The sequence below is a fragment of the Cladophialophora psammophila genome (assembly GCF_000585535.1).
Source record: "Cladophialophora psammophila CBS 110553 chromosome Unknown aczJe-supercont1.17, whole genome shotgun sequence".
Taxonomy (NCBI): Eukaryota; Fungi; Ascomycota; class Eurotiomycetes; order Chaetothyriales; family Herpotrichiellaceae; genus Cladophialophora; species Cladophialophora psammophila.
The window spans coordinates 88587-108011 of NW_006912938.1; the positions used below are offsets into that span (position 1 = coordinate 88587).

Consider the following 19425-nt stretch of genomic DNA (forward strand, 5'->3'; position numbering starts at 1 on the left):
CCAGCACCACCGTAAGCCTCGTCCTTTTCAACTTGGATCCTGTCACTCCTCCAAATAAGTAGGGCATGACGGGTGGACAGCTTTTGTACCAATTTTGATGACTATTGTCAAATGCTTTCCAGCTCTCATTGTTTCTGCTTCCTACGATATCGAAGACGCGATTGATATTTGTAACACCACGCTGAGACCCCTATTGCCGAAATCGGAGCGTACCATTTTGAGAAGAAGGGAAAAGCAGGAAAAGAGAGAGACTCGGGGCGTACGCCCTTCAAGACAACAAGACAAGGCTGTCAGAGAATCATAATTCGTCGCCGAAAATTTAACCGCCAGGTTGCTGTGGATGCGGATGCAATGCGCTCCGCGAGTCAGATGTGAGCTTGGCGGCTTGAGGGGACAAATCCAAGTTTGTTTTTGGTCTGCAGCTTCGGCTTCAGCTTGACTCGCAGACAATTGAGTATTAATAGATCTGTTTTCGTGGTGCGCTCTTTGCTCTTCTTTTGTCCTATAGAATAAGCTACCTCGTATGGCAGACTCCTCTTCCGCAACTCCTTCCTCCTCTGCTCCCTCTCCTCAGCAAGATGGATCAGACTTCCTCCCCAGCAGTACTTGGTGGAATCGTTCAATTAACTTCTTCCGCATGGTCACTGGTCGCATGTCCGCTGGAGGCGCCCAAAAGTACTGGGCCGATGCGGATGACCGATATAGCGCCTTCGATTGCAAACGTTGCGAAGAAAGTCGGGACTATCTATTAAAATACTCTCCCATAATCCGATTCATGAACGAGAATATCCAGAAACTGGGCGGTGAATTGGGACCGCACAACATTCATTGCAGGACGTGTAAAGGCGAGGAGGAGGCGATGCAAGGTGGCTTTGACCATAAATACGGGATCAAGATATGTGCAAATTATGTGCAGGAAAGGTCCGTCTTGGAAGATGTTCTGACACACGAGATGGTGCACGCCTATGACCATTTGCGGTTCAAGACGAATTTGACACTCGAGGATGATTTGAGGCATGCAGCATGTTCCGAGGTCGGTTTTCGTCGAACTGGCAAAGTATTTGAAACTGACGAGGTCACTCAGATACGGGCCAGCAACCTCAGCGGCGAATGTCGCTGGGCTAACGAGTTCTTCCGAAATAAGATCCTTTCTTTCACGAATCACCACCAAGACTGCGTTCGAAGAAGAGCCATCATCTCGGTCATGGGTCGACCGAATTGCAAAGACGATGTGCAGGCGGTCAAGGTAGTCAATGAGGTGTGGGACAGCTGTTTTCGGGACACGAGACCGTTCGATGAAATATACCGGTGACAGTGGCTGTGATACTCCACTTGCATTCATGAATCTTTAAGCATGGCGTTGGAGGCAGACATAGAATCCATCCTCATCCAACCACACACGGCACACAATAAATATATACTCCGTAATGGACACCCAGATCCGACCAAACTCCATTCTCCATGGCATGGCTTTGAGTATTCACAATTTTTTGTGCTCCCCCCTCCTCTCCAATGCAAATATATTCTGCTCCCATGATGTTAATGTTATTTTCGTCACATTCAGTCCTTCCACCGATTGAGGAATTTCTGCATCGCTGCGTCAGTGGGTTGGCCAGCCGCAGCAGCCTGGAAGAGTCAGCATGCATTCTCTTTGATCATACTTGGGAAGATGTTACCGGATTCTCTCTACTAGAAACGCTGAATGTAATGGGTAACGTGTTGGTCGTAATAGCATTTGGGGTTCCCGCAATGGTCTGGTACACAGTGTATGCGCTGGTAGGCCATAGAGGAGAAGCGTTCTTTGCAGTGATCTTCGTTTGGGCCAATGGAGGCATGGGAGCATAGCGAATTGTCCCCGTCTGCATTGTGTATGGGGTATCATAGGCACCATCTCCGACAGTCGGGGTGTTTTGACCAGCACCCGCTTGAGGGGCTTGAATGTTGTTGACGTCGGCTGGACCAGCGGTACCAGAGACGGTCCTTAAGCCTTGCTGTACCACAGCTGGAAACGTGCCAGTCATGCTTTTGAGGGTGAAACGGTCGGAGAAGTTGATGACGGTGCCTCCCGTAGCAGCGGACACGAATTTCAAGAAATAGGCATTGGGCACATCAGCACCAGTTCCCGGTTGCAAAGTGATAGTGATCGAGTTGCCGGTCGTGTAGGTACCTTCTTGAACAAGTGTTGCTAGTGGGATCTAAGCATGCCCTGTCAGCCTCGTATCCATATCCTCAACCTTGTTCCTGCCCTCACATAGCTGGAGTCAACGTTTCCTCCCGCACATAGGAACAGTTGGTAATTAGCCAGTTGGGAGAGAGGTGGTGAATTGCCTGAGTCTTTCCACTGTATCTGTAGATTGAGTCCGGTGATTGTGTCTCCCGGTTGAGGAGCGATGACTTGCACATCAGCGCAGGCGAACGGGAGGATGGCGGCGGCCAGGAGGTAGATGCTCCGTAGAATCATATTTTGTATTTTGGACGCTGCTGAGAGGATAATAGAAAACGACAGGAGAACAAAGAGAAGAGCAAAAGGGAATAGGAGGAGGTGTGTGGAAAACGAGTGTTCGGTGACCAAGGACTCCGATACAGTTGCGGAGGCCCTCACCGACAATGGAAGCGCAGTTTGCAATTAGAGACACGAGGCTCAGCCTAGTAGTAGCCTCACCAACCCCCCAGCCCAGGCCGCGAATAATAGCAGAAGACTACATGCAAGGCACGACATTGGCCCTCCTCACCGATCAGCCAGTGGTAATTCTCGGTTCTCAGCCTCTTTTTGTGCGTCATGTCTCGACGCTCTCCCTCGACTGCGCCATCTTGAACAATCCTTGGTTCATGCGTGGCTCTTGTTTACTATGGGCTGGTCCTCTCCCGATAGCTGGGCTACCAGGCTCTTGTCTGGCGACCCCGTTGCCATCTTCATCGCATTCTTGGTCGCGATAACCCTCCCACTACTTGTCCACCTGTACCTATACACCCATGCTGCCCGTGCCAAAGTCGTTCCGACTTTCCTTCTTCTTGGGCCTAGCGGTGCAGGCAAGACCTCCCTCGTCTCTCTAGTGAGATTTTCTCAACCTGCCTTTTGTCATTTCAGTTCACTAAGAGCATCTCCAGCTACAAAGGCGATCCCTCAATCTCGAAGACCCCCAGGCAGAGGCTGTCCTCACCCGCGTTTCTCAGGTCTCCTCCCCCGCCAGCTTACTACTTCCGCCCTCGATCCCCCTAGGTTCCAATAAGTACCGTTCCGATAACGATGTCGCCCTGAAAGACAAGCAACCAACTCCATACGTAATGATCGATACCCCTGGCCATGGGAAATTGAGGTCGGATCAAGCGTTGTCACAAATTCAGAACCCCGCCCTCCGCGGGGTCATATTCGTGGTGGACTCCAGTGTGCTGGACGCCAGCGACTCGTCCGCCTCTCGCGACACCGCTGTTTATCTTCATGATACACTGCTATCCTTGCAGAGACGAAAACCTCGCGGCAAGACCAAGACCGAGATACCTGTCCTCATCGCAGCGAACAAGCAGGACCTATTCACCGCTTTACCGACAGGTGCAGTCAAGGAGCGCCTACAAGCTGAGATTGAAAGAGTGCGCATGTCGAGGAGCAAGGGACTGGGTACCGTAGGTCAAAACAGCGATGCTGATCCCGAAGAAGACATCTTAGGAGGCGGCCGCGAAGGCAAGTTCAGCTTCGAGTTGATGGCAGAAGAGTATGATATCAAAATCGATGTGCTAGGGGGAGCAGTCCGAGGCGAAGAAGCGGGCAAGGGAGTGAGGAGGTGGGAGGAGTGGATAGGCTCTTGTCTATAAATGATTCAAACGATTCCACGACTGAATACATCGTGTGGAGATTCTTGATAGCGATGCGGATATCTCATCTCGTCTTGCACATCCAGACCAGAGCCATTGTAGTCGTCCTCTGTTGGAATGCTGCCCACCCCCTCTTTCAGGTACAGTAGCAATCGATACGCGCTGTTCCCGTTCATGTAGTACCTGTGCAGCTTCTTGCTTCTTAGAAACCCTAGTCGCTCGTACAGCTTCATGGCCGCGGTATTTGTCTCCTCGGTTTCTAACGCAATTTCGTCCGCATCCTTCTCAATCATCGAATCGATCGCTTTGCTGACAAGCGTGGTGGCAATGCCCTTGCCCCGGAACTTGTCCTTCGTGGCTAGCATGGCGATATATCCTCTCAGCGGTCCTCCTCGATGCGGCTCCAGTTTGCATATTACCACGCCGACGAGTTTGTTGTCATCCAAGGCGTCAACGGCCATGAAACAGAGTTCGGGCCATTGATAGAGAAAATATCGGTAGACATATATGCTGTAAGGTTCGGAGAGGTCTTTGGAGATCAATTCGCGAATTTGGGGAAGGTATTCGATCTCCTTTTCAAGCGAGTACTGCAAGTAGCGGATGCCGGGAGGAGTGGTTTGGAAGTGCGCACTGGCTGAGACCAAGTTGTCTTTACTACCGGTTTGCGACTCGGAGGCAGCAGCGGCATTGCCGCTCATGGTATTGTAGTTCCAAGGGAGACGTCAAAAATGCCATGTTGAGAATGGATTGAGAAAGGAAAATTGTTTGGGGAAGATTTGTGCCTAAAGATCCCGACCAGAGAAGAAGCGATGACGAAACATGTGAAAGCGCAAGGCCGGTATCATTTAACTGTATGGAGTACACTCAGCAATTCTTAGTCCATGCCCCGAACAACCCGCAGCTTGGAAGAATAACTTTCTCGTGCTCCCTGCAAGCCTGCTGCTTGCTCGAGGAGCCGCACTTCAAAGATGTCTGCCCTTCGTCACCGCGTCGCCAACATCATTCGCGATTCACCTTCAGCCTCCCCCGAGCCCAGTCGCGATGGTACGCCAGATCCCAACGAAGAGGTAAAATTGGTCTCCAGCAAGAAGCTGGAAAAGCTCAAAACAAGGAGACACAGCAAGAGGAGGTCCGGCATCACATTTGGTCTAGGTGGTCTGCTGGGCCTGTTGTTGGCCTTACTGTTTGCTCAGTCACAGGATGTTATCAAACTAGAAGGATTGCTGGAAGTCAATCTAGACAGTCTGCTGGACGTGATCCCTGCAGGCATAGTCAATGATGTGAAGGATCTCTCGAGAGCAGAACGAGACGTCGTCAATTATGACTCGTTCTCAGTCGGTCTCCATTTACTGTCTCAAGGGGTGACAGCCCATCATCCAGTCATTATGGTGCCGGGAGTGATATCGACCGGGCTGGAATCTTGGTCGACGAGTGAGAAGTCCAGACAGTACTTTCGCAAGCGGCTGTGGGGATCGTGGTCAATGATGAGAGCTCTGGTGATGGATCAAGCGGCCTGGAAGAGGCATATCATGCTTGACAAAGAGACAGGCCTTGACCCTCCGGACATCAAGCTCCGCGCAGCTCAGGGGTTCGATGCCACCGATTTCTTCATCACCGGGTATTGGATTTGGAACAAAATTCTAGAAAATCTCGCCACCATCGGCTATGATCCGAGCAATGCATTCACGGCCTCTTATGACTGGCGCCTATCCTATGCCAACCTAGAGCACAGAGATCAATACTTCACGCGACTGAAGAACTATATCGAGATTGCGCAAATGACATCTGGAAGGAAGGTTGTCCTTGTCTCCCACTCTATGGGCAGTCAAGTTCTTTTCTACTTTATGAAGTGGGTGGAACATAAGGATCATGGCAAAGGAGGCCCTCAGTGGGTGAACAAGCATATTGACTCATGGATCAATATCTCGGGCTGTATGCTTGGAACAGCCAAGGATATTCCAGCCCTGCTCTCTGGCGAGATGAAAGACACCGCCCAACTCAATGCATTTGCAGTCTACGGCCTAGAAAAGTTCTTATCCAAGGAAGATCGCGCAGAAATATTCCGCGCCATGCCCGGTATCTCGTCGATGCTGCCCAAGGGCGGTGAGGCAGTATGGGGCAATGCGACATGGGCCCCAGACGATTTAACGCCACCAATCCAGAACAAAACGCACGGAACATTCATTTCCTTCAAGCCGCGAGGCAATGTCACAGAAGCTACCCGCCAGAACCTCACAATGGCACAAGCTTTTGACTACCTCCTGGAGATCGCGGAGCCATGGTATGCCGAGCAAGTCAAGCACTCATACTCTCACGGCGTCGCCCATACAAAGGCCGAGCTCGAACGGAATGAAAACAACCCTCTCACCTGGATGAATCCGCTGGAGTCGCGGCTCCCACACGCGCCTGATATGAAAATATATTGCTTTTACGGCATTGGCAAACCCACCGAGCGCTCATACTTCTACAAGGAAAATGGCCAGCCACTCAATGGGTATATAAATATCTCAATTGATACCAGCGTTACATCTCCCAATGGCCGTCTCCAACAAGTTGGTAGTGTTGACCACGGAGTCGTCTTCGGCGAAGGCGACGGCACAGTCAACCTCCTCTCCACGGGATACATGTGCGCAAAGGGGTGGCGGGAAATCAAACGATACAATCCTTCAAACATCAAAATCACAACCTTTGAGATGCCCCACGAGCCGGATCGATTCAGTCCTCGCGGCGGCCCTAATACAGGTGACCACGTCGACATATTGGGAAGGAGTAGTTTGAATGATTTGATTCTAAGAGTTGCGGGGGGAAAGGGCGACCAGATTGAGGAGAATTATGAGAGCAGGATCTGGGAGATCAGTGAAAAGGTGAAGATCTATAACGAGGAATGAGCCCTAATGATAGAGGTGGATCTGTACAGTATATAATAAACGAGAAGGGTTTCGTTTTGGTTTGCATAGCGAAGGCGCTGGGTTTCGGATTGATACGAGTACTTTTGCCAAACAACGACTGTGTCGCCTTTTTGGGGGCCGGGGGGAGGGAGGTGGCTGCGCCGAGGGGGCCAAGGGGCCATGCCAGGGTAATAGGTAAAATAGCCCCCCAGTATATGCAGTAGAATGCCACATAGGGCCGTAATGTTCCTGGCAGTGCTATAGGACTGCTTGGGTGAGATTAATCCTGCGAATGCCGTAGTAGTGTATTACTAGGTACCTAGTATGTCTTGTCTGCTCCATCCCCCTTTCAGAAGCCCCCTACCAAACCGATCCGAAAATGCTAAATCGTACCCAGCACTGGGTATTCTGAATTTCTGATGCGCTGGAGTACCGCAAGCACGGTATGTGTATACGAGGCTGTATCCACCCAAGTGGGACTTTATCACATGCCATGTGCGCGTGGCTTGCCCTTCTTACTTACAAGTACTTACGTAGCGCGTCCTGGAGTCTTGCCTCTCCAATCGAAGCCACAAGAACCACAATTCAGCTGTGGCGCGCCCGCCTCTCACACGCCCCGCCAAGGACGGTTACGATCAAATTCGCCCCCATTAGGTGCATAAGTAGGATTCAAATTCAGGTGATCGACAAAAGGAGATGATATAAAAGCTAGGGGGCCAGGACGCACGAAGGATTGTAGTGCAAAGTCTCTGTGTAGCACAGTAGCCAACATCTTCCCACCACGTTTCAGACGAGCTTTTCGCGCAAATCCCATAACGAATATATTCTCCAACTTCGGAGGAGCCTCACAGAAACACCTACTTGTATATCACTCAGCGCATCGCTAGCGACAACGAGGACATTTGCTTCCACACTCTGTCACGCGTTTCCCCCATCGCATCCAAATGGCCAAAACCGGAGACCTCATAGCCCTCCTCATCCTGATCATCCTCATTGCCATTCTCGCGGCCGTCGGATTTGTGGCCTATACGATTGCACACGATGTCGGGCACCACACCCGGCAGAAACTCGAGAGGAAGAATGTTTCATTCAGCCGTGATGGGATGAAAGTCGGCGTGAAGGAAGTGACACGGGAGCAACAGGAGGACGCGGCGCAGAGGTAGGCACGGGCACTTGCGTTTGGGATTGTGCTCTCCCAGGATTCGAGGACAAATGGACTGACTCGGGACGCATTTCAGTGTAATAACGAAGATATGGAACAATTCCAATTGGCCAGCGTATCAATCTCCCTTGCTGGGATGGGCACAGGGAAACAAGACGCCAGCTGCGACACCTGGGCCAGAGAAGAGAAACCCGTATGTGCGACTTGTTCTTCGTTACTGTTCACTTCCGACGTCTTGCCCAGAGAGAAGCACAGAATACTCCAACAAGCAATGCTGACGTCTCCATGAAAAGGTTTTCGCGCTCGTCAGCCTCGGCGCAGTCCGTCCCTACTCTCTCGCGAAATGGCTCGAGTCAAAACAACCTCTCCCGCACAACGTCTGCGCAGGTTCCACTGTCGCGGACCAGCTCCTCCCAAAGCAGGCCATAAAGGAGTTCCAAGGCCGAATACCTCAAGAGGGAGCCGTGGATGCATGGCTTCTAACAGCATGCACCGAGAACGTTCAATGAGAAACGTAACAATGGATGAAAGGCGGCGTGGCCCATTTATTTCCTCTAAACAAGCGCGCTGGGACCCGAGCGCATGTCGGCATGGGATATGCGCACACCCGAGTCGCGGTTGCTTGAGGTGGTAATAGGAAATCGATCACACGAATCGCGTCAAAGACGTATGAAGACGATGTAATTTAAGAAAAGGAGACGAACACAATAAATTACAAGGCGACGAAGACGAAGACGAAGACGAAGAACCACAGCACGGCGCATTGATCGTAACACGGGTTTCCCAGATGGCCACGAACTAGAACTGTAAATTAGCACTTGTTTCCACGCCTTTAGACGGGCAATAAGCCTTCAGTTTGAGGTGTCTGTTTCCCAGTAACCAACTCGTCGCAACAGAATTCTTTGTAGTGCTTGATAATTCTTGGACTGCTATCCGATTCTGGAGCATTGTCCAAATATGTCCACTGACCACTATCCAGCGATGATAACAGCCTGCGCGCCGATAGTCCGTGCCCCTACCTTTCCTTTGGGCACCGAGTCCTCCAATCGAAGCGCAAGTTGACTATTCAGCAGTTGAGGGTCTTTCCTATTCGGTGGCAGTGGTAGTGTCAGCATTCCTCAGATTTCTGCACGTCAGCCGAAGGCAACAAAAGACGGGCGTCAAATAAGCCTATCAAAGAGCAAAGGAAAGCTTTGATTCATGCAAGATGACCTCGCAAGAGCACCCCTTGATTGGACGTTATTTTCAGCCTTCGCTCCCTCGTGCTCCAACTGCAGGCTCGGCTCTGGCCGGGAAGGCCAGTCTTTTGTGAAGCTGCATTTTTTTCCTTGTGCATTGCCACAACTGGTAGGTACCTAGGTAGAGTCAAGGTAGGGTCCAAATTGAAAGCCTTGTGCGGGATGACCATGTCGATCAAACCAGTGTGATGGAGTACCCAAGAGCAGCTCTATTGTTGTTTGGGAGACGCGCTCCCTTTCGATCGCGCAAAAGGGAAAAGGGAAATTGGAGGGAGATAGAGGGGGCTGGGAAGGAGAAAGGTAAGCTCGCGAAAAGGATCGATGGTCTGACGAGTGCTGAGCGAAAGGTTTTTACTTGGGGTGGCCTGACATTGACCAGACACGCGCAGTGAATTTTATCGCGGGCGCGGTTGGTGCAGTGGGGAGATTGCTAGCAATCACGCGGGTGCGCATCGCTTATCCCGGGGCATCTTGGGTTTCCGATGCTCGATTGCTGAATGCTTAATGCACAATTGTTCCCATGCTCATCTTCGTGCGCGGGTTCGCGTGCTTGCCCTGCACCGAGTAAATTGGAAATGGCAGGTGTGCGAGGAACTCGTCATTGTACGTAGGGAATGTACTTACCTCTGTTCTCCGTAGTCTGTAGAGCATCTGTCACTTCTCTGAAAATGCCAGCGGACTGAACCGATCGAGTCTTGTCGTCATTGCTGCTCTCACATGCAAGTTTGCATCAGACAGCCCGTCGTGGTGACGTCGGGCGAGGCAGCAGCGAAAAGAGAAATTTTCCTCACGGGCGCCCCCATTGATCGCGAAAGGGGGCAGACTCTAGGCGGGCGCGGTGGAGCCGGGCATGCCCAGCACTTAGGTAGACTTGTAGCCCAAGCAGCAGCCCAGAGCGCGCCAGAGCCTCTCACAAAGCCGATGAGCGATAAGGCCACAGCCACTCTAGGCTCGCGAACCAGCACGTCTTGGGCATAGATCGACTTTTCTTTGGGCCGGCCTGATCGTATTCATTCCACCACCCATCTCTTAAGTACCTTAAGAGGCGATCAGAGCACAGACAGGCACGTCGGCGACGGCATTCTGTGGAACAGCGAACCGCGAACCCCGTGCTCGCCTGGTGTGCTGCCCATTTGCTTTTGCTTTTGCATCCAGTCGATCCGCACACATCCACAACTTCATCTCCATCTGCTCAGTGCTCACCTAAGCCCTTAATACCGCATACCTCTTTCACTGACTTCCATATCTTCTTGCATCTTCCCCTTCTGGTCATCATTCTTCCGGACTCCTCGGATCCTCTGCTCGACCTTCCTCACCTCCTGTCCTCACTGTCTCCCTGATCTCTGTCCCTCGCCGTCGCCTCCAGGCCCTTCCACGCCGCACACCTTGGTCCTGGTACCGCGCACGTGGTCGGCCAGCCGCTGAACACAGGTGCAATGCAGGCATCCCTTCCGTCCTGGAAGGACGCCGAGAGGAAACAGATCCAGATCCAGATACCATGGAAATCACTACAACTCCTTGTCCCTCACAGACTGCGGCGAAAGCTGAGATCCAAGCTCCGCAATCGATCTTCGCCGGCCTCTTCTCTCGCCTCCCTCAAGACCTCGTTTTCTCCTGCCGACACTCTACGGTCACTACAAAATCACAAATGGTCGATATATGACGGGCAATGGCTGTTTCTGGCCGTCGTGGGCATTTTTTCGCTGAGCATCATTGAGTATCCGGGTCCATTGGTCAAGACGGCGGTCGCCACACTCCTCCTCGCCTCGTTCATATTCCCCATCACTCGACAATTCTTCCGGCCTTTCACGCCTATAGCCGCATACCTCATTTTCTTCTACGCCTGCAGGTAAGTTCTCGCAACGGAATCGCTCTTTGTTCTGCGTACAAACCAAACTTGATGTTCACGGTGGAGGAAGTTGCTAATTTGGTCCTTGTCCCGCATAGATTCATCCCATCTGCATGGCGGCCCCCGATCTGGGTCAAAGTCCTCCCCGCGCTCGAAAACATCCTTTATGGTGCCAATCTTAGCAATATTCTCTCTGCTCACAAGAATACTGTCCTGGATCTCTTAGCATGGTTCCCGTATGGCCTCGGTCACTTTGGTGGCCCCTTCGTGGTTGCCGCCATCATTTTCGTCTTCGGACCACCCACGACTCTTCCAGTCTTTGGGTTCAGCTTTGGTTACTTGAATCTGGCTGGTGTCATCATTCAGGTTCTTTTCCCGTGCTCCGCCCCATGGTACGAGAATATGTATGGTTTAGCCCCGGCCAATTATTCTATGCAGGGTTCACCAGCCGGTCTAGCTCGTATTGACGCCTTTCTCGGCATCGATTTGTACACATCGGGATTCACCGCCTCTCCAATGGTTTTTGGGGCCTTTCCATCACTTCACGCTGCGACGGCCACTCTGGAGGCGCTGTTCATGAGCCACATCTTTCCCTCATACACTCCGCTGTGGGCGTTCTATGCTGCTTGGCTGTGGTGGTCGACCATGTACCTTTCACACCATTACGCCGTGGATTTGGTTGCTGGGAGCTTGATGTCAGGTGTTATCTTTTACTTCGCCAAGGCTAAGTTCCTGCCGAGACTGCAGCCTGATAAGAGATACCGATGGGATTACGATTACGTCGAGATTGGCGAGATCCAGAGCGACTATAGCTATGGCATTGCAGGCGTTGACGGCAGCAGCCCTGACAGCGACGAATGGACCATCGGCTCCTCGTCTTCGATTTCTTCCGGCTCGTTGAGCCCGACGGAGGAGAGCCCCAAGCTTTGGACAGACGCATACTCGAATTACGAAAGATGACGCGGACAAACCATTCGACGTGAAAATCCCGACGTTTCGTTTGAACTCCGCAGCACCTTTGGCCCGGCGTTTTTGTTACGACTCAAGCACGCTTACGGATCAAGAACTTTGCATATGAGCGCTCAATTTTTGGATTTCTGCACATAGAACACAACCCTACTGTAATACGACGCCACTACGAATGTGCTTTCTCCCGGACAAGAATTTCAATCCGAGGACCACGCCGAACCCGTCGTTTCTGTCTTGTACACTGTTTAACGAGGCTGGCCTAGGCATGGGATTGAGTATGGAATGGCATTATCACTGGCACAAAGCTTTTCTTTTTGGATTGTGACATGGTTGGGTTTGCCGGACTGGACGGCTTTGCACCGCAGAATCGGTCTGCCATCAGGGTGCATGGTCTTGGACTTTCAGCTGGAGTACAGCATATCTTGATTTTGCACCGGCGTTATACCTGATAATTTGGGCCACACGGCTGACAGCATTTCTATCTGTCATCCAGCGGCTACCGTTTACCGGCTGGATTGATACATTACACTCGCTTTGCATACCCCTTGTACAAAAAGATGTCGAGACTTACGACCGATATGCCACTCGCTTGGTTCCACACAGGATATGGGAAAGGCAAGAAAGAGGAAGGACCGGATTTTGCATTCGCTTCTAGGGCCTGTCGGACGGAGGGATTGGGTGAGGTCCGAGGATACGGAGCTGGACAGAGACAAGGTTGTCGGAAAATCACTTGAGCGTGAGGTCAATGTCAGGTTCAGGGCTGCAGTCTGGACGTGGGAGTTCAGCCAACCATTGTGACAAGACGACGCCCCCACGACATTTTTCCATCCAAGGGTCAACCATGCAATCCGTGTCAACAAGCACTGCTCGACTCGACATTGCTCCCAGCCATTCAACGTGCGGTCCAGGGCCCCCACGATGCTACGTGTCAAGATGTGCCCCAAAACGGACATGCATGACTTTCGTATCACAGTCAGGGTGGTTCTGCATCTTGATGGGACCTATGTGGAGCACGGAGTATTCATTGGGTTACGAGATGTGATGGACCTAAGGGAAAGGGCGATGGATGACCCGGACTAGGTTGAAGAGAGAAGCTCCCTGTCGATGACAGCGACAGTTGAAGAAGCTGGAAATCCAAGAAACGCGCAACCGAAAGATTTAGTCTATTAATTTAATATCTAATGAACAAGATGCCTCTTGAGGACCAAATTTCAGCATTCGACATGCAGATTCCTCTTTTCTTCTCTTGGATCTGGCTTCGGGGCACGGACTGAATGGACTTTCCCCATCTGAAAGCCGGGAACCGTTGAAATTACTGGGGTGTGAAGCGTCGAATGTTTCGGGTCTGTCTCATGGCGGCATGGGCAACATGGGTCATCCTGGCTTGCTGGAGGACCGTTGGCGGACTCGCGCCGCAGTCGAGGCTGAAGTTTCAACCCCCTGGGAGGCAGAGCCTCGAGGAAGAGGGAGCACGTTCGTGTATTTCTGTGCGGTGCTGTGCAATATCGAACACCGCTGTCGTACTTTGTGCGTGTATTTGTATTTGATTCTGTTTCTAGTATCCGAACCCATTTTGCTGTTTGCAAGGCGGCTCTGCCACTTGCCTTTCTGAACCTACTCCATGCGTCGCAACACCCCATCTAATCCGATCCTGCTCAGACAGCTCCGTTTGATCTCGGCGACGCTGTTGCACCCGCATAGCGCCATACACCGTCGGAAATCTTCGTACAGCATCTCCAGCATCTTCTCGACGCCTCTCTGGCCATCGTATGCGAGTGCCCAAATCGCGGGTCTGCCCACCCAGACATTTTCAGCCCCGAGCGCGAGCGCGATAAAAATGTCTGTTCCTTTCCTTACGCCGCCGTCCATGTGGATCGGGATGCGTCCTTGGGCGGCATCCACGCACTCCACCAACGCGTCAATGGTTGCGGGGACACCGTCGAGTTGTCGTCCGCCGTGATTGCTCACAAGGATGCCATCGCATCCATATTTGATCGCCAGCTCAGTGTCCTCTGCCGTGACGATGCCTTTAATCCAGATTTCCATCTTGGTTTTCTCCCTCAGCCACTGGATTTCCCTTGCCCAATTGTGCGAGTCGTCGTTGAAGGCCGTGAACCCGCTGTCGTGGGTCTGCTTTCGGATCATCTCACTTGTCCACTCCAGGACGGGGAACCCGAGCCCTTCCGGGGTGCGGAAGTCGTTGCGCCACTCATTGAACCGCACACCCAGCACGGGCGAGTCTGCCGTGAGGAAGATAGCCTTGCAACCCGCAGCTTCGGCCGACTTGATGATGCGCTCTTGCAACGAACGGTCTTTCATCGTGTACATCTGCATCGCATAATTCACGCCTCCATTCGAGGCCCGGATGACTTCTTCCACCGGATAATTCGAGAAGCTCGAAATTGCCATATTGACGCCGATTTTCGCACATGCGCGAGCCGTCGCGACCTCTCCGTCTGGGTGAGCCATGGCCTGGAGACCTGCCGGCGATATGCACAAGGGAAATCTGATCGTCCGGCCAAGACATGTTGTTTGCGTGGACAACTCGGAGACGTCGACGAGGACGCGCGAGCGGAGACGGTACTTGTAGAATGCGGATCTGTTCTCGGCAATGGTCGTTTGGTACGTGGACCCCGAGTTGTAGAAGTCTTTGATTTGCTCAGAATTTAGACGGTGACGGTGATGACGGGTGATGGACGATGAGCTGGGATGGGTGTATTGGTGAGAGGAGGGATAAGAAGTCGGTCACGACCTACCTCTGGCTACCTCTGGGAGCTTTGAGTCTGCGATGGCTTTGATGTCTTCCATGCAAAGGACGATGGGTTCGTTGTCCTTAACGGGCACCACGGCCGGTGCTCCAGCAGACATCGTGGCTGTATCCCTGTGGCCTGCTAAATAGTAAATATCGCGACGCTGTCCCGAAGATCGCTCGATAGCAGAATGTGCTGTCCAAGTCCCAAAAATGCTGAAATCCGAAAGAGTCCAATCAAGTCCAAATCAAATCCATCTCCTCCTTCCATTCAGGACCCGAGAACGAATTATATAAAGAGAAATCAGGATATCAGAAGGAAACAAATACCCTTCTTGGACGAACGAGATAACTAATCTCGCAGTTCCACAAGAGCAGCGCCCTTCGATGACACACCTTCGATCAATTTGCCGACTTCGGCCGGTCGCCGGATCAATAAGCCTCGTCTTGAACAGTCAAAACGGTGCATAATTTCAGCATTTCGCTTGGAGACGGCAGCGAGATTCGACAACGTATACAATGGCATATGCTTGCGGCAATGTCAGTGGGAGATCCCTGGCACGTCATCTCTGCTCATCATCGGTAGAGCCCTTCGAAGTTGGGCCAGATCAGGTCTCACTGCGGAGTTGCGCACCTCACAAGGCTGTAGGAGGTACAAGGCTTCACTTGAACGCCGGAAAGGCTTGGACAAGCATTTTGTTGTTTGCATCAAAGTATTTTTCTTATTTTTCATGATGCAGCGAATGGCTCGGCTGCGCTGTAGGCACTGCGGCCGTCCCTCTCCCTCTCCCTCTCTCCCTCTGCTCTATGCCGACGGGTTACCAAGAGCTCCTCCCATCCCTTGATAATTGGTTGTAGACTCTTCGGGTTGATCCATTGATTTATCTACGCCTCCAATCTTGGACAAATCCTTCAGAGCAATTGCTCCTCGCCGCCGATATCTCAAGTTCAAATTGCCTCAAAACAACCTTCTAACAGCAAAATTAGAATCCTCCACTGGACGCCAGAGTTTCATTTTTCTGTACAGTACAGTTGGGCTGTTCCTCAGCTCGAGCCCTCCTTCTCGTCGAGGATCTTCTTGATCTCAACACCACTCAGTCCTGGTCCATTAAGAATAACGCTTTCAACCGTTCCTATAGTATAAACGGACACCCATATTCCCGGTACCTCATCTTCAAGTATATGGATGCACATTCTGAGTTCTGCGTCCCCAATCGGAACGGCCAGACTGGTTTTGATGTCATTGATCAACTGGTTCATGCTAAAAGACACCTTGCCTCGAACCTTGCCCGGGCTCGAATGGACGCACGACACGAAGTTTGTGCTTAGTTTGCGCTGTTGCTTCATTCGAAGGATCTCCACGACCTCTGCGATACGGCCGAGAGCGTAGCGCCGAAAAGTAGCTTCCGCCGTCCGGGGTGTCATGGAAGAATTGACAAGTGCTCTAGCCCTAACGCGATCTAGGAGGGATAGTGTCCGATCCTTCACAATTTGCGGCGTGCTAGTCTCTTTGTTTTCAGAGTTGTCATTCATGTGCATCGGGAACTGGGCTCCTGCCTGATTTTGTGCTTGTGATGATAGACCCAGGATCTCCCTTCGGGCGCTCTCAGCTTTGGCTTTTCGTACTTGTGTCTCGATGCCGACGGCAAAGTTCAGACGAGGAAAGTTTCGAATCGCGCCATGGAGCCAACAGGAAGAGTTGCTCCGTTGAGAAATCCAACAGGCCTCGATTTCCGCTTCATATAGCTTTTGGAGATCGTATTCATCCCAGCGGGGGTCGACGGGTCTCTTGCTGCCGGCACCAACGTACTCGACATTGTAGCGGACGAAATCGGCACCCACCATCGTGAGCTTAAATGGACCTTCTTGGTGGTTGAGGAGGCGACCGCTGAAATGCGTTGAGACGTCCAATTCATAGATGGCCAACATGCGTTGAATATCTTCCTTGGTGACGGTGTGTTTTTTCCAAAGCCGGGTGACAGAACCCATCAGGCTACCCAAATCGGCCGGCGTGGATTGGCCGTTATGTACAATGTGGATGGCAAATGCCTTGAGGAAGGCTGCGTGCAAGGACACAAAGTCCTGCAAAACTGGTGGAAGCGTCTGCGGAACTGGCTCAGAATTATCGGTGTCCAGAGAAAGTTGCCGGAAGGTCATTGTTGGGGAGAACTCCATGTCAATGGACTCTTTTCGCTCTTGGCGCTGGCTGGACAGAGGCGTCGGTAGCTGCAGCTTGGGCTGAAGCGATATTAGCACCATATACATAAGCCATCCCAAGTTTCCAGACCTTTTTCGAGATGATCCTGGTGGTATAGACCCCATCCAGTTCGTTCTCGCTGTCATCCTGGACTGCATCACGTTTGCGCTTTGGAAGTGGAACATGCTTGACGCTCTTTTTAGTATAGACCACAGGTTTCAGAACCCCCTCTCCCAATTTCGACTTCAAGCCTGCGGAAGTTCTTGGGCTTTTGGAAGCTTTCGAGATTTTGAGGACTTTTGCATGGATGTCGACGGTGGCTTGTCGTTTGCTGACTCGAGTTGAACTTCCACGTACGGAATGAGCCATGGCGGGCTTGGGAGGGAAGGCGCGACCACGAAGTGAACACCAAGATTGAAACTGCGAGAGCGAGAGCCAGAGGGTAGAGATGGAGAGCAACAAAAACAACAATTGTTCCACGGTCTGACCTTTTTCTGCGTGTCTGAATGCACTTCCAGGAGAATTCTGGAGTTCAACTGTTCCTGCGCTCATTTATGGGGAGAGCAGAAGTCGCGTCAGGGCGCGACCCGCATTAGCCTAACCAAATAAGGTTATATTAGCTCCCCAGCCACCGGTTATCGAACCAGGAATTGGCAGCCTCGGCGCATCCAATACGAAGTACTCCATATTACGAGGTACCGACTATTACTTGTTCCATACCGAGTACTCGGTACATAGCTAGGTACTAATATTCCATGCTGTCCGCAGTCCGAGTCAACGCCTGCGCTAGTGGACAATACACCTCGATCTCCCAGACCACTAGTCTTGGTCTGGAACATAAACATCATCCGATCCCAATCGTGGCGTCGAGTCTTGCTCCACTTGATCGTCCTCGCTCTCATATGCCCGGCCTTTACCCTTGTCATCTATGTCCTGCTCTTGCTCCTGCTCCTGCTCCTGCCCCTGCCCCTGCCCCTCCTCCTGTTCAATTGACGATTGCCGTTCGGAATTGAATATGGACTGCGTGTTTCCCTCCTCGATGTCAGCTTTTTCGGGTATTCCCTTGATCTCTTCAACGGGGTCGTCGTCTGTCTTGGGCTTCGGAGCTGGTTGATCGAATATGGTGGCTATTGGTCGTGTGGCCAGACTTTGGGCATCGTCGGTCTTGAACACATGCTTCCTGTCGCTCCAATATTCAAGAGCTCCAACTTGGGCATCAGCAGCCTCGACCGCAGCGAGAAGATTGTCGATCCTTCGACTTTCAGCATCACTTTCTGGTTTATTCTCTTCCTCGTGGCTCTGTCGATGCTGGCGCGCTTCGTTTGCCGTCTTCTTAAGGTATGAAAGAAGCTGCCTCCTGGAATTCTGGAACACGAGAAACGACATAATATCTGGGATATGGTCTTTGAGGTAGACCAAGTCCTCTTTGCCTTGCTGGACGAATTTCTTGACCACCACAATCTTCTCTCGGTCGATCGGTGCAAGTTTGAGTGCCTTCAGCAAGGTTGCAATGTCTTTGATCTCTTCCGGTGCTTCCTCCTGATCAATGATGCTTGGAAAGCTGATGAAGCTTGATGGTCGGGCGATTTTACCGACGCCGTCAGCAGCACTGATCGGACTACGATCTCGCTTTGAATGGATGATGAAGTAATCGCCGGTCAGATGGTGGGCGTCACTCATGCTTCCAGGCCTCCCGAATCTGCCTTCCACATCACGCTTCACTCTTTTCCGTAGCCATCGTCTCCGTCGGACAAATGAGTGGAACCAAGGATGCGTACCATGCCAGGTCCAAGTATGTCCAAAAGCAAAAGAATACTGCCAGCCTTGCTCGTCCACATCGTGGCTCATATCGACATACCAGTTGTTCCATGCCCATTCCCAGGTCGGGTCAGGCACCTGAGCATTGGTGATGTTGACGGCTGAATCCTTTAGATCCTTGGTCGTCCATGGGCTAGGATCCGGCGGCAGGAGAGATGAATGCGAATAAAGAGGGATGCCACAGAAGAACCACCCACGCTGATTTTCATAGAGAATGTCGATCTCGTGGATTTCCTCTTTGAGCTTTCTAGACTCTCGCCTCCTCTTTCCTGCGCTCCTTCGTCCTCTTTCGACAGATTCAGCATGCGCGAAGTCCACCTTTTGTGTTCCAGCCTCTGTCTCGGCCTGTTGCGCGTGTTGAGTTGATGCAGATTGCGACGAGGGTTCCTCGGCTGTGACAACGCTGCTAGTCTTGGAGTGGTAGCGGTCCTGTTGATATTTGGCATACTTTCGTCGGCTGAGATGTTCCTTCAAGCATTCTCTCGTTCCCTTTTTTGCCAATTGCCTTGTGCTCGAACTTGGAGAGCTCGATCGAGGCTCGTGATGGGATTGGGGCTCGTTGGCGGAGTGGGTGGTATCGGTGAGAGAGATTTCATGATCATAGGAATCTGCTGCAGACCCATCATAGGTGGTGATGCGAGTCAGGATCTTGGAGACATTTTCTGACATGCCTCTGGAGCTTTCTGTAGGGCCCGCAATCGAACTCAACGGCCTTCGACTCCAAATTCAATTCAAGGCTAGGCGG

General features: G+C 51.8%; 10 protein-coding genes across 10 annotated transcripts; 5 read left to right on the top strand and 5 right to left on the bottom strand.

Annotated features, from left to right (window-relative positions):
- Nucleotides 1–523: 523 nt before the first annotated feature.
- On the top strand, nucleotides 524–1312 carry A1O5_09636 (uncharacterized protein; the record flags this gene model as incomplete). Its single annotated transcript, XM_007750215.1, has 2 exons — nucleotides 524–1033; nucleotides 1085–1312. 2 exons carry the CDS (start codon nucleotides 524–526, stop codon nucleotides 1310–1312), a joined length of 738 nt encoding a protein of 245 aa, XP_007748405.1.
- A 248-nt stretch (nucleotides 1313–1560) lies between these two features.
- On the bottom strand, nucleotides 1561–2461 carry A1O5_09637 (uncharacterized protein; the record flags this gene model as incomplete). The annotated part of the gene is made up of 3 exons (XM_007750216.1): nucleotides 1561–1626; nucleotides 1677–2195; nucleotides 2252–2461. 3 exons carry the CDS (start codon nucleotides 2459–2461, stop codon nucleotides 1561–1563), a joined length of 795 nt encoding a protein of 264 aa, XP_007748406.1.
- A 388-nt stretch (nucleotides 2462–2849) lies between these two features.
- On the top strand, nucleotides 2850–3810 carry A1O5_09638 (uncharacterized protein; the record flags this gene model as incomplete). The annotated part of the gene is made up of 2 exons (XM_007750217.1): nucleotides 2850–3053; nucleotides 3109–3810. 2 exons carry the CDS (start codon nucleotides 2850–2852, stop codon nucleotides 3808–3810), a joined length of 906 nt encoding a protein of 301 aa, XP_007748407.1.
- A 5-nt stretch (nucleotides 3811–3815) lies between these two features.
- A1O5_09639 (ribosomal-protein-alanine N-acetyltransferase) lies at nucleotides 3816–4508 on the bottom strand (the record flags this gene model as incomplete). Its single annotated transcript, XM_007750218.1, has 1 exon — nucleotides 3816–4508. The coding sequence occupies one exon, from the start codon at nucleotides 4506–4508 to the stop codon at nucleotides 3816–3818; it is 693 nt and encodes a 230-aa protein (XP_007748408.1).
- Nucleotides 4509–4778: 270 nt separating this feature from the next.
- On the top strand, nucleotides 4779–6698 carry A1O5_09640 (phospholipid:diacylglycerol acyltransferase; the record flags this gene model as incomplete). The annotated part of the gene is made up of 1 exon (XM_007750219.1): nucleotides 4779–6698. One exon carries the CDS (start codon nucleotides 4779–4781, stop codon nucleotides 6696–6698), a length of 1920 nt encoding a protein of 639 aa, XP_007748409.1.
- Nucleotides 6699–7642: 944 nt separating this feature from the next.
- Nucleotides 7643–8369, top strand: A1O5_09641 (uncharacterized protein; the record flags this gene model as incomplete). Its single annotated transcript, XM_007750220.1, has 3 exons — nucleotides 7643–7857; nucleotides 7937–8057; nucleotides 8154–8369. 3 exons carry the CDS (start codon nucleotides 7643–7645, stop codon nucleotides 8367–8369), a joined length of 552 nt encoding a protein of 183 aa, XP_007748410.1.
- A 2165-nt stretch (nucleotides 8370–10534) lies between these two features.
- On the top strand, nucleotides 10535–11907 carry A1O5_09642 (uncharacterized protein; the record flags this gene model as incomplete). Its single annotated transcript, XM_007750221.1, has 2 exons — nucleotides 10535–10947; nucleotides 11046–11907. 2 exons carry the CDS (start codon nucleotides 10535–10537, stop codon nucleotides 11905–11907), a joined length of 1275 nt encoding a protein of 424 aa, XP_007748411.1.
- Nucleotides 11908–13530: 1623 nt separating this feature from the next.
- On the bottom strand, nucleotides 13531–14784 carry A1O5_09643 (uncharacterized protein; the record flags this gene model as incomplete). The annotated part of the gene is made up of 2 exons (XM_007750222.1): nucleotides 13531–14564; nucleotides 14673–14784. 2 exons carry the CDS (start codon nucleotides 14782–14784, stop codon nucleotides 13531–13533), a joined length of 1146 nt encoding a protein of 381 aa, XP_007748412.1.
- A 925-nt stretch (nucleotides 14785–15709) lies between these two features.
- Nucleotides 15710–17231, bottom strand: A1O5_09644 (uncharacterized protein; the record flags this gene model as incomplete). Its single annotated transcript, XM_007750223.1, has 2 exons — nucleotides 15710–16903; nucleotides 16953–17231. The coding sequence occupies 2 exons, from the start codon at nucleotides 17229–17231 to the stop codon at nucleotides 15710–15712; spliced, it is 1473 nt and encodes a 490-aa protein (XP_007748413.1).
- A 450-nt stretch (nucleotides 17232–17681) lies between these two features.
- A1O5_09645 (uncharacterized protein) lies at nucleotides 17682–19349 on the bottom strand (the record flags this gene model as incomplete). The annotated part of the gene is made up of 1 exon (XM_007750224.1): nucleotides 17682–19349. The coding sequence occupies one exon, from the start codon at nucleotides 19347–19349 to the stop codon at nucleotides 17682–17684; it is 1668 nt and encodes a 555-aa protein (XP_007748414.1).
- Between the last annotated feature and the right edge of the window lie 76 nt (nucleotides 19350–19425).